Here is a 13,280-nt window from a genome sequence, read left to right on the forward strand (position 1 = left end):
GATGGTGGCGTAGATAAACACTGTGCCTGCTTCCTTCCATGAACAAATTGAAATTATAACTAAATTATAGAACAATCAACCTGGAGAAAAAGTCTGGCTGAACAGTTTTATAACTGAGATATAAAGAGGCCACATGGAGATTGGTAGGCGGGGTGGAGACATGGAACTTGCTAACCCCAAACCTCCGTGTGGCAGCTGAGAACTGAGAGGAGTATCTCAGGGGCAGAAGTTCCCCACAGAGGAGCAAGAGACCCCAGCCCCTCACTGGCCTCCCCAGCCCCATTCTGGTGCCAAAAAGAGGAGCCACAACATATGGCTGTGAAAAACTGAGGATTCTGACAGTCCAACCATCCAGGTGGGACGGAAGGCGGCAGGAAACCCACGTGTCCTTTTAAAGGGTCCACGCACAGACTCTTTCTTTCCCATGCACTCACCTTGGGCTCCCACGGAGGGACAGAAAGTTGGGGCGTGTCAGAGACATATGGGAGGACAGACTGAGCGTGTGGCTTCAAGAGGAGGGCTGGAGGACAGTCGGCATTTTCCCTGTGAGGTGTCTTCTTCCCGGGAAGCCAGCAGGCTGGCGCCATCTTTTTGTGTTGAGCCCTCCCCCTACGCTTACGACTAAATCTCTATCTGATTGGTCTGGTAAGCTCCCCAGCTCCACCCTGCTGACTCACTGGGACCCCACCCCACCCAACTCCCCCAACTCCAGAGGCACTTTCTGTGCAAACAGCAAGCCCCCTGTGCATTGCATTCTTTCTTGGAAAACTATCAGAGTCCAACAGACCATGGATTGGCGAAACTGGCCTCGGTGTGCTGAGACTTTTGCTGAGTAGCTTCAGGCTCACCTCTGGCACCAAATCAGAATTCACATTAACCTGGTGACCACAACTCTTCCCACTCTACTGACTCCCTGAGACCCTGCTTCACCCAACTTGCATACCACACAAGGCTTTACCAGTGGTGGAACCTTAAGGAGCTGGCAGGTGGCAGCAGGCCTTGCAGCGTCCTGGCTTTTTGCAGAGCTACCCTAGGCCCGGTACTGCTGGCAGACGTCCTCAGTTCACAGCGTGGCGGCCACTCCCACATGCATCCAGGATTAACACAGGCAGTGAACAACTGCAGATCACTTCGTAGCTCTTACCAGGTAGTCCCTGGCTAGTCACAGGCAGTGGGTGACCCGGGGTTGCACAAGAGCCCTTCACAAGAGGCCTCAGAACCAACATACCTGTAGGTTGGCTTCAGACTATAGCAGAGCACCACCCAATTAGCCCCACAAGCGGCACACCCAAAGGATGGTTCAACAGGCACCAGAGCCCATTGGGGTGAATGCCATTCAGTGGGATAAGCCCCCTGCACAGCAACCTGTAAGCTATGAGCATGATGACACCCCACAGCCAAACAGCCTGAGGATCAATCCCACCCACTGATGCGCCAATAGCAACCAAGGCTCAACTATAACAGGAGGACATCCACATCCCACGCAAGGGATACAACTGGAGCACCCAATGCAAGCGACCAGGGAGACTGTGCCACTGGGCCCCACAGGGCACCTACTACATAAGGTCACCCAGCCAAGACTGGGGGACATAGCATATCTACCTACTACATAGAAACACATAGAGAAGCAGCCAAAATGAGGAAACAAAGAAATACATCCCAAATGAAAGGAGTAAACTCCAGAAAAAGAACTAAACAAAATGGAGATAAGCAACGTACCCGAGACAGAGTTCAAAACAATGGTTATAAGGATGCTCAAGGAACTTAGTGAGAACTTCAACAAAGAGATAGCAAGCATTAAACAAGGACATAGAAACCATAAAAAGAAAAAGTCAAAAGTGAAGAATATAATAACTGAAATGAAGAATGCACTAGAAGGAATCACCAGCAGACGAGATAAAGCAGTGGACTGAATCAGTGATTTGGAAGACAAAGTAGCAGAAAACACCCAGAACAGCAAAAAGAAGAAAAAAAAAGAAAAATCCAAAAAATGAGGATAGACTAAGAGATCTCTGGGACAACATCAAACATAACAACATTTGTATCATAGGGGGACCAGAAAAAGAGACAAAGCAAGGGATTGAGAACCTATTTGAAGAAATAATAACTGAATACTTTCCTAACCTGGCAAAGAAATACACATACAAGTTCACGGAACACAGAGAGTCCCAAACAAGATGAACCCAAAAAGGCCTGCATGAAGACACATTATAATTAGAATGGCAAAGGTTAAAGACAAAGAGAAAATCCTAAAGGTGGCAAGAGAAAGGCAACTAGTAACTTATAAGGGAACTCCCATAAGATTGTTGGCTGATTTCTCAACAGAAAATTTGCAGGCCAGAGGGTTTGGCACAAAATATTCAACATGATGAAAAGCAAGGACATACAACCAAGATAACTTTACCCAGCAAACCTATCATTTAGAATCGAAGGACAGATAAAGATCTTCCCAGCAAGAAAAAGCTAAAGGAGTTCATCACCACCCAACCAATATTACAAGGAATATTAGAGGGACTTCTTTAAGATAAAGGGGGGGAAAAATCAAAATTATCAATAATAAAATGGCAATAGCTACATATCTATCATCAATTACTTTCAATGTAAATGGATTAAATGCTCCACTCAAAAACATAAGAGGGCTGAATGGATATGAAAACAAGACCTTTACATATGCTGCCTGCAAGAGACTCAGCTTCAGATTGAAAGACACACACTGACTGAAAGTAAAGGGATGAAAAAAGATATTTCATGAAAATCAAAATGAAACAATCAACCAAATGAAACAATCAAACAAAAAAGCTGGGGTAGCAATACTTATACCAGATAAAATAGACTTTAAAACAAAGCCTATAACAAGAGACAAAGAAGGACCCCAGTAAGCCCACTTCAGGGTATTTACCTGAAGAAACCCAAGGGGACGTGTGCATCCATATGTTCATTGCAGCATTGCTTACAATGGCTCAGATATGGAGGCAGCCTGGGTGTCTGTTGATGGAAGACTGGATAAAGAGGAGGTGGTACATATACAAGTATACAATGGAATATTGCTCAGCCAGGGAAGGGAATGGGTTCTTGCCATCTGTGGAGGAATGGATGGACCTGGAGGGAATTGTGTTAAGTGGAGTGTCAGAGAAAGACAGATGCAATGAGATTTCGCTTATATGTGAATTCTAAAGAACAAAATAAACAAACACAACAGAAACAAACTCATAGATACAGAGAACATTTTGATTGTCAGATGGGAGGGAGGTTGGGGATGAGTGAAAAAGGAGAAGGTATAAAAAAGTACAAATTAGTTGTCACACAGTAATCATGGGAATGTAGGGTATGACATAGGGAATATATAGTCAATGATATGGTAATAACTACACGTAGGGCCAGGTGAGTACCAGACTAGTCAGGGGGATCATTTCTTAAATTATACAAATGTCTAATAACTATGTTGTCAACTGAAATTAATATAAAATAATCTTGAATGTCATCTGTAATTGAAAAATTAAAAAAGGGGGGGAAGGTGAAGGAAAATAAAAGGTCCAAATTTCCAGGTATAAAACAAGTAAGTCATGGGAATGTAATGCACAGCATGGGGAATATAGTCAGTAATATTGTGATAGCACAGTACAGTGTCAGATGGTTGCTGGACTTGTCATGGTGATCACTTCTTTCGGTACATAAATGTTGAACAACTATGGTGTACCCCTGGAAACTAATATAATGTTGTCTGTTAGCTATATTTTAATAAAAATCTTTTAAAAATAAAATAAAATAGGCACAGGGACGTAAAGTACAGCATAGAGAATATAGTCAATAATGTTGCAACACTATATTTACTGCCGGGGTGTACTAGACTAACCAGGGAGATTACTGTATAAATCACATAAATGTCTAACCATTATTCTGTACACCTGAAACTAATATAAAATAAGAATGAATGTCAACTGTAACTGAAAAAAATAATTTAAGAAAAAAGAATAAAAGTAATATTCATAAAAAAATAAGAAAATATCTTTATTATTGAAGTAGGGGTTCTTATAGAAGCACAAAAAAAACAAAAAGAAAAAATGATAAAATTCAGCATATAAAAATATCTATAGTAAATTCTTCTGCATATTTTTCAAAAGTGAAAAGACTTAATCTGGGAGAAAATATTGTGAAAGATAGACAGGTAGGCAGGAAGGTAGATAGGTAGGTGGATGGGTGGGTGGATAGATAGAAAGGAACAAAGACAAATCCAATAAAAAAAAGGGGGCAACAATATAAACAGGCAATTTTATAGACCTGAAAATGGCCAATAGATTTATGAAAATATGTTCAATTTCAAGGCAATTGTTATTCAAATGAGATATAATCTTATACCCTTCAGACTGGCAAAAATTGTAAGTTTAAAAATATGAAGACTTGGCAAAGTTGTAGAGCTATAGAACTATTATACACTGTAGGGGAAAGTATAATCACTTAGTAAATATAACAATGAGGAGCCCTGAACGCCAGCAATTCCACTTAGTATAGGTATAATCCCTAGAAACACTTTCACATATGTGCCCCAGGAAACATATACACAGAAATTCAGTGCTATGGTGTTAAAATGATGTAAAATTAATAACCAAAAGATCCATTGATGGATAAATACATTATAGTATAGAAATACACTGGAATACTTGAAAACAGCTAAAATGAATGAATGGATAAGTCTCAAAACTCTATGTTAAGAAGGGAATAAAAACAGCAAAATTATATACTTTTTATATATTTTAAAAACCCAAAAAGAATAAATTTTATATTGTTTCAGGCTTTTGTATATTAAAAGGTTTCTGGTTTGTTTGGTTTTTTAAGTACATGGAGGTGATATATATCAAAGATCAAAGACTACCTCTAGGTAGTCTTTCTCTAGGGAGAATGGGTAGGGAGGATAGCAATTTAACAACATCTGTACTCTTTTAATTTCTTTAAAGAAAATCTGAAACAAACATGACAAAATGTTACTATTTGTTAAAGCTAGATGGAGGATACAAAGGTGTTTATTTTTTCTGTCCTTTCAGAACACTGAAAATATTTCATAATTTAAACACTGTACACAGAAAAGATCTGGATATATGCATGATATGCCCATTTTAAAAGACATCCTATAAAATAAGAATAGAGGCTGAAAAAGGAGATGTTTGTTCATAATGGCAAAAAATTGAAAATAGAACTAGTTAAGTAAGTTGCAGAATAGCCATGCAATGAAATACCATATAATTATAAAACAAATTAATAGCTCTGAAATATGGTTATAACTTGGAAAGATGCTGACAACATATTAATTGGGGGAGGGAAAAGCTGTAAGATTATAGGTTTTCAACTAAGGCATTAAGTGGTTAAATAAACCTCCTAGCTGCACTAAACAGGCAGAAGTTCCATTAATGCACCTGCTATATTTTAACCTTGTATTAACCTGCATCCATGGAAAGAAGTTAACTACAAAGAGCCTAATCATAATAAACAGTACAATAGATTAATTGTAGTGTTTTGAACAAGAAAGATATTATTGTACTACTGATACAGAACAGCTGCATTTGCAGCCAAAACAATTATTTCCCAGTGTTGGTGCCAACAATCCCCACCTTTCCAGATGAGACCACCTCTATGTAACCATCCAGTCAGAGCCAGAGCTAGCACAGTAGCACAAGTTACTGATCACATACAGAGGGTGCCCAAAAAATGTATACACATTTTAAGAAAGGAAAACTGTATTAAAATTGTAATACTCAATGTACACCGATAACAAAAAATGAATACAAGTCACGTTTAACTTCTACAATTATAAGAGGTGCTCAAAGTGGTCACCATCAGCGTCCAGACACTTCTGATTACGGCGAACTACTGCTTGAGCAACGTTGACCAAAGTGTCCACTTGTATACATTTTTTTTGGCACCCCCGGTGTAACAAAGAACCAAATAAATTATAATAAACGATATGCAAAATAAACTGTCAGGTATCGATGAAACCCAAAGCTATACTCACAAAGTGATGTCATATTTATAAAAGGAAAGAGTGGCAGCACGAAGTTACTGGAGGAATTCTGAGAAACACTAAATTATTTTGTCCTGTTACATTTATACCCTCTGATAAATTAGAAATTGATTTGCATGCTCTAAAACCTGTGCTCCATCTTTTTTGTTCATTAAAAGTTGTCCAAAAGGTCTAAGAATCCTAATAGATTCTACGTTATGTAAACCGCAACAATACTAAAGGAAAACTGTTTCCTCTACTCACAACACTTCTAACACCAAATGTGTGGAGTTTTCCCACACCAACCAATCCTCCAATTCTTCAGATACCACCCAGATGTCCTATAATTCAATTCTGATGCTAACTACCCAGAGTTAGCATAGACCCCACAGATTAAAGGCTCAGCCCCCTAAGACTGCCCCCTACTTCAGACAACCATTGAAAGTAGTGGATCCCCACGTTACCCACACTTCTTTCCAACTTGGCTACAAATCGGGGTTCCCATGACCCCCTCCCTCATGTTTGATAATTTGCTATAATAGCTCACAGGACTCAGGGAAACACTTAATTTATGTTAACCAGTTTATCCTTTATTATAAAAGATATAGGTGAACAGCCAGATGAAGGGGTACATAGGAAGAGGTCCAGAAGGGTCCTGAGCACAGGAGCTTCTGTCCCCAAGTTGGAGTACACCACCCTCCTGGCACATGGATATGTTCACCAACCTGAAAGCTCTCTGAACCCCATAGTTTGGGGATTTTTATGGAGGCTTCATCATATCGGCATGATTGATTAGTAACTCAATCTCCAGTCCCTCTCCCTTCCCTGCAGGGTTGGGGAATGTGGGGAAGCTGAAAGTTTTAGCCCCCATCCTGAAGCTATCTAGGGGCCCCATCAAGAGTCACCTCATTAGCATACAAAAAGACATTCTTATTAATTACAGAGCTTCCAAAGGTCTTAGAAACTCTTATGTCTGGAACTGAGAACTAAGACAAAATATTACAACAAAAAATGTTCCTATCACCCGTTACTCAGGAAATTACAAAGATTTTAGAAGTACTTGTGCCAGGAACTGGGGATGAAGACCAAATATATATTGCTTATTATATCATAATATCACACATACAATAAAGGGTGGGAAATTAGAACTCTTAGGGGAAAATACTTCCATTTATTGCAAAAATATTTCTTGTGTTCTTTATACCTTAATGAAATATTATTGAGACTGCTAAGGCCAGGAAATATAAACTGCATTTATTGTGTAAAAATTAAGAATGGTTCGAGCTATACAATGGTAGTTGGATGTAAGATGTGCTAAATTCCAGCTTCCAGAAGAGTTGATTTTGAACTCAATCACCCTTTGAGAGAAGACAAACCGGCTCGCATGATTTCATCAACTAGGAGAAGGTTCGTAGCAATCACTGCACTGAGGAAAAAGATAACAGGGTGAGTAAAGCTACCAGCTCGCTCTTTTCCTCCTGAGCAATCTTCAGCTATTAAAGGTACTTTGTTCTTCAATGATGTTGGTGTGAGGTTTTATGAGACAAAGCTACTGTAAGTACAAACAATGCCCTTGTATTATCACTTCAATTCCTTTCCTGATAAAGTGGAAGCCTGATTGTATATTCAAGCAAAACTGACCTCATTTTCAGCACATCATTTGATTTTTCCCACAATGCATGTGGTACTATTTCAGTAAAGCTCCTTCTTTCGCTGCTCCCTCAAATAAATAGTAAGATAAACACTTCCTACAACTTACACTGCTAGAACTAAAATGTTAAAGGGACTATAAAATGACAGAAGCTGGTCTTAATAACTGGATACATGCCTTTTCATACACTTAACCATTTATCCAACATAGGGTGGCAAAAAAACATAGAAAAAAAATTTTTTTTTCATTGCTAATTTATTTATTTGTTTCTGGTGTACAAAACAATGTAATGATTAGACATCTACACCCCTCACAAGGTGATAACCCCAAGAAGTCAACTACCCATCTGACACCGTACATAGACATTACAATACCATTGACTAGATTTCCTATGCTGTACTTTACATCCCGTGACTATATATAGTCACTATAAATTATAGTTGACATTCAATATTATTTTATGTTAGTTTCAGGTGTACAGCGCAGTAGTTAGGCATTTGTACTAGTATAATTTAAGAAGTGACCCCCCCAGAAGTCTAGTACCCATCTGACATCATTCATAGCTTTTACAGTATTATTGACTATATTCTCCATACTGTATTTCACATCCCCATGACTATTTTGTGAGTACCAATTTGTACTTCCTAATCCCTTCCCTTAAAATATAGAAAAATTTTAATGTTATCAATCATGTCCTCCAAAGTCTTTTTATCAATACAAACTTACCAAGAGTGAAGAAGTTGTTTTTTCACACAATAATTATCCCAAATTCCTGCATCTGCTGCTAACATTGGCTCACCTGCAAAGTAAAAAACAATTTTAATACCACAATCTCGATATATTCTGTTAATGTTGGTTGTATATTCTAACAATATTTAATATACCAGCAAAACTACTATTGTCACGGTCACCAGTGACCTGCATGTTGTCAAACCGAACGGTCGATTCTCAGGCCTATCTGTCAGTAGCACTTACTACAGTTGTTCACACCTTCCTGACCACTCTTTCTTCACTGGTCGTCCAGGATACCACACTCACCTGGTTTTTCCTTTTGCACTAGTGGCTCCTTTCCTGTCTGCTTTGCTGGTTCTTCCTCCTCCTCCCTGGGCCCTTACTGTTGGAGTACCTACAGGCTCAGTCCTAGATTCTTTTCTCTCTCTACACTCTTTCTTAGGTGATCTCATCCAGTCTTCTGGATTTAAACCATACACACACTGATGACTGAAGTTTTTCTCTCCAGCCCAGACCTCTTTCTTGAGCTCCAAACTGGTCCATTTCACCTGAAAGTCTACAGATACTTCAAACTTAACTTTGCCAAATCTCCCCACCACCACAACCTGCTCTGCCCTAACAGTCTTCTCTAATGCAATTACCGGGAATTCCAACCTTCCAGTTGCTTAGTTAGCTCCTTTCCTCAGAGTAGCCAGTGATCCTTTTAAACACAGACCATGTCATACCTCTGCTCAAAACTGTTCCTTATTCCACTATAGTGAAAATCAGTCTTTAAACTGGCACATATGCCCCTGCATGACCTGACCTTCTATAACCTCTCTCACCTCTTTCCTCCTCCTCAAAAATATCAGACACTGGTTTTCCTAGTGGCCATTCCCTCTACTTAGGATACTTTCCCCAGTTCCCCCCATGGCTAATTTCCTCACTTCCTTTGATTTTTTTTCAATAGACATAGTCTCAGTGAGGCCTACCCCGCCATCCTCTTTACAGTGAAACCCCCTCCCTACTCTCCTGTGCTAACATTCACAATCATCCTGATACTGTTCTTTTAGTTTTTTCATAGAATTTATTACTTTTTAAAATGCTAAAGGAATTTATTTATTAAGATTATTTTTTACTGCCTATACTTCCCCACTACAACATAAGCTCACAAGGGGAGGGACTTTGTTTTGTTCTGTGTGAATCCCAAAAGTCAAATAACGAGCACTCAGTGGCTATTTCTTCAATGAATGAATACTTTCTGTTAAGAAGTTCAAAAGCAAACTAAAGGTACCCACAATTTAAATATTAAAGTCACCCAAACCTCCACCCCTTTACTGTAAGTTCTGGGTCACTGTAACATAACCTCTTTTTTAATTAAACTACTAATTTTCTTCATTTTCTTACCTGTATTCAAATCTATGCCAACAATTTGTTTTGATTCTGAATGCTCAGCCTGAACTTTTACTAGTGTTTCCTGCAGGTCATAACCAGAATTCTGAGCAAGAACCTTTAGAAGTAAAAAGAAAAATACATATACATGTGGAATACATTCACATATATATTTGAGTATCAAATATAAAAAATAAAGCACTGCTCTCTAGTCCTGTGAAAACATATCCATCATATAGTAATCATCTCCTTTTGAAGAATTTCACTCTTGCTCTAAATCAAATTATCATTTTGTGTATCTAGCATCTTTTATATTTACTTAAACAATTTCCCTACATACATCACACGTACATCTGAGGACATTAGTTCCCCCCTCACCCTCCTAGATTAATTTCCCTCCTTGCAGAAGATTTTTAAAGACAAGAAACATGGAAGGAAGTAGAATAGTATTCTTGTTTCCTCTAGTCCCTCTAGCCACACATCTCCCAGTTTTTCCTGGGTACCTGCAAAAGCAGACCTGCATATTAGCAGCATCTGCGCCCCTCATCAACAGGAGGAGCCATGACCTGTGGCAACAGGGACTCGGATCCGTGCTCTCCAAACCAGCTTTATGTCCAAGTGGTCCCAAATCAACAGCTGATGAGTAAAAGGTACCACATATATATACTGGGTTTACCAGTTTGTGTCAACCATAGAATCATTACTTACTGACTTCGCTGCTTTGGGGAAAGAAAAAAAAATAGATTTCTGATTCACAAAGACTCCACAAGTTATGAGTAAGTTTTAAAGCAATTATCAAAGAGACTTTGCTAGCATTGTTAGTAATGTTTTAATCTGTGTTAATAGCATATTTGAAGCAGTTTTTCTGTGCTCTTAAGTGGCTTAAAACCAGATTAAGATAAAGCAAAGGAATGGTACTGTCCTTCTGTTGATACATGGAAAAAATCTGGCTTCTCTGCTTTTCAAGGAATTACAAGGACAATGGAGAGCAAGCTAGTATCTGGGAATGCTAAACAGCCTGAAGGTCTCCCTTTCCACAGCGTAAAGTCATAATACTTTGGATACCACCAACAAAATAAAGGTCTACCCTAACATCTAATTTAATCTTAAGTTCTAAACTTTATTGTTATGATTAGTCAATCATGAAGCATTTTTAAAGGAAATTTTTGGAGTTACTTCAACTTTTAGAACTCAAGAGAATAAAGCAAGGGGCTAATATGGCTACTTCATTAAACCCCTATAAGGATTCTGAGCTATTAACACAAACGTTTTCCTGCTTTAGCTCTAAAATACCTGAGACAACACTGTATGAAGAAATGCAAATAAATACGTCTTTCAACTTGGCTACCTGTCAGATAATATGGGCAGCTTATAATTAAACACCTAACGTCTAATCAGTTGTTCTTTGGCCAGTAGGATAGTTGTACCTTAGGAATAATGAGTAAGGCATCAGCAAAAGCTTGGACTCCAAGACGAGCTCTTCCTTTCACACTGTGCTTATACGTAACAAGAGCTTCAGCTATTGCCACTTCAACTGCACCTGCTCCTGGAACCACACAACCTAGTGGAGGGGAAGAAATGGTTGGCAAGACATGCCATACAGAGAAAACAGCAACTAGCTATTCAAGTGTATTCTGTTATCTTGCCAACATCTAAAATGTATTTAAATATATACAGAAATAAAGTAAGTTGCACAGCTCAGTGATTACTCAGCTGTCTCATGAAGCATCCTGAAGTTATACACCATTAAACAATGAAGCATGGTACAGGCAACTGGTTACAAACAGCTTACGGCAATGCTTGTCCCCTGGCAAATAAAAGTAGACATTTCTTCCACCTTCATCTTACTTCTTTACGACTACATTTAAAAGGTATTTATTTATAATTTATAGTAGTAGATAACTAAATATAAATCCTGATTTGATATTTTTTTAGGGCAAGATAATTAGGCCAGTTTGGGGTATGGTATTCTTGGAACACAATGAAGTATTTGTTTCCTCTACTGCAGCAAAACTCAAACTGCTGAGAAAAAAATGTAGTTGTGTTTATTATTCTAAAGGCAAAAGGGTATGGTTAAACGCATCAATTTTCACATCAAGATATACTTTGATACCTCTTTGCATGGTTAATAAAGCTGTGACTCTTCTTTCCAGAAAACTTCTTTGGACTCACCCATCTTTAAAACAAAACAACACAAAAACGCTACCTCCTTTTATCCCATATTGCTTTTCTCTGCTTTACTCTACAACAAAACAGCTCAAGAGTTGTCTACCCACAAAGTGATCACATCCTCACCTCCCATTTACACTTTTAAAAAGTCCCTTGTTAAATACTGAATACATACAAAAGAATATTTGTATGTATAAGGTATAAAGAATAAATGTACAAATAAATGTACCCATGTACCTACCACCCAGCTTAAGAAACAGAACAGAGCTTTGAAAACTACTCTGATCCCATTCTCCTATGAAAACACAACTTATCAAAATTTGTGGGATGCCACTAAAGCAGTACCTAAAGAGAAATTTATATCACTAAACACCTATATTACAAAATAAGAAGAGTCTCAAACCAATGACCTCAGCTTCCACCTTAAGAAACTAGAAAAAGAAGAGAAAATGAAACCTAACATAAGCAGAAGAAAGAAAATAGTAAAGACCAGAGTGGAAATCAATGAAATAAAAATGATCAATGTCAGAAATGAGACAGGTAATATCATTAGAGATTCTACAGATATTAAAAGGATAAGGGAATATTCTCAATTTTATGCCATTAAATTTGAAAACTTAGATCAGGGGTTCGCAAACTTTCTATAAAAGGACAGATAATAAATATTTTAGGCTCTATGGGCCATACCACCTCTTCTGTTATTCAACTCTGCCGCCATAACACAAAAATAGCCACAGACAACATATAAATGAATGGGTATAGTTCTTTTCCAGCAAAACTTTATGTACCAAAAATAGTCAACAAACCAAATTTAACTCTCTCAAAGTCCAAGCCCAAAGAGAATTTTAATGAGTTTATTTGAGCCAAACTGACAATTGCCAGGGAAGCAAAATCTCGATGGATTAAGAAAATGCTCCAGAGACTGGCAATTTTACAGTTAATTTTATACATTAGAATTAAAGGAGGAAATGTAAGGAGAGTTATTAGGTTGATGCAAAAGTAACTGCGGTTTAAAAGGTTAAATTGCAAAAACTGTAATAACTTTTGCACCAACCTAATACATGAAATCCATTGGTGGTAGATTAAGGAGGTGGGAGAAACAAAAGCAGGGAAATCTCTGGGACTGGATAAAAGGTAAAATGGAGAGACACATACTTCTTTAATGTTTGTGGATACAAGATAGTTAATAATTAACATTTACAGCACATGGAGATGGTATTCGGGGAACAAGATAACAATGAGGGGTTCCATGGTCTCGTGCTCTGGTGGGGTTCAGAAAAAGGGATTACTCTGACATTCCAAGGGTATGTTATCTTAGATGCAAAAAGACAATAAACAGGCTCACTTATAGTAAAGATTGACCTT

At 38.2% G+C, this 13,280-nt stretch overlaps 1 protein-coding gene across 12 annotated transcripts in view; it reads right to left on the bottom strand.

Moving 5' to 3' along the window:
- Positions 1–7,226: 7,226 nt before the first annotated feature.
- CCT6B (chaperonin containing TCP1 subunit 6B) overlaps positions 7,227–13,280 on the bottom strand; it is a 46,192-nt gene continuing 40,138 nt past the window's right edge. For all 12 annotated transcript variants that reach the window (XM_074320164.1, XM_074320163.1, XM_074320162.1 and 9 more), the window contains 4 exons: positions 11,174–11,307; positions 9,762–9,864; positions 8,370–8,442; positions 7,227–7,418 (listed from right to left, as the gene is read on the bottom strand). In XM_074320164.1, the coding sequence (XP_074176265.1) occupies positions 7,346–7,418; positions 8,370–8,442; positions 9,762–9,864; positions 11,174–11,307 (383 nt within the window). In that variant the 3' untranslated portion in view covers positions 7,227–7,345. The remainder of the gene's footprint in view (positions 7,419–8,369; positions 8,443–9,761; positions 9,865–11,173; positions 11,308–13,280) is intronic.

The sequence above is a fragment of the Rhinolophus sinicus genome, linkage group LG15 (assembly GCF_036562045.2).
Source record: "Rhinolophus sinicus isolate RSC01 linkage group LG15, ASM3656204v1, whole genome shotgun sequence".
Classification (NCBI taxonomy): Eukaryota; Metazoa; Chordata; class Mammalia; order Chiroptera; family Rhinolophidae; genus Rhinolophus; species Rhinolophus sinicus.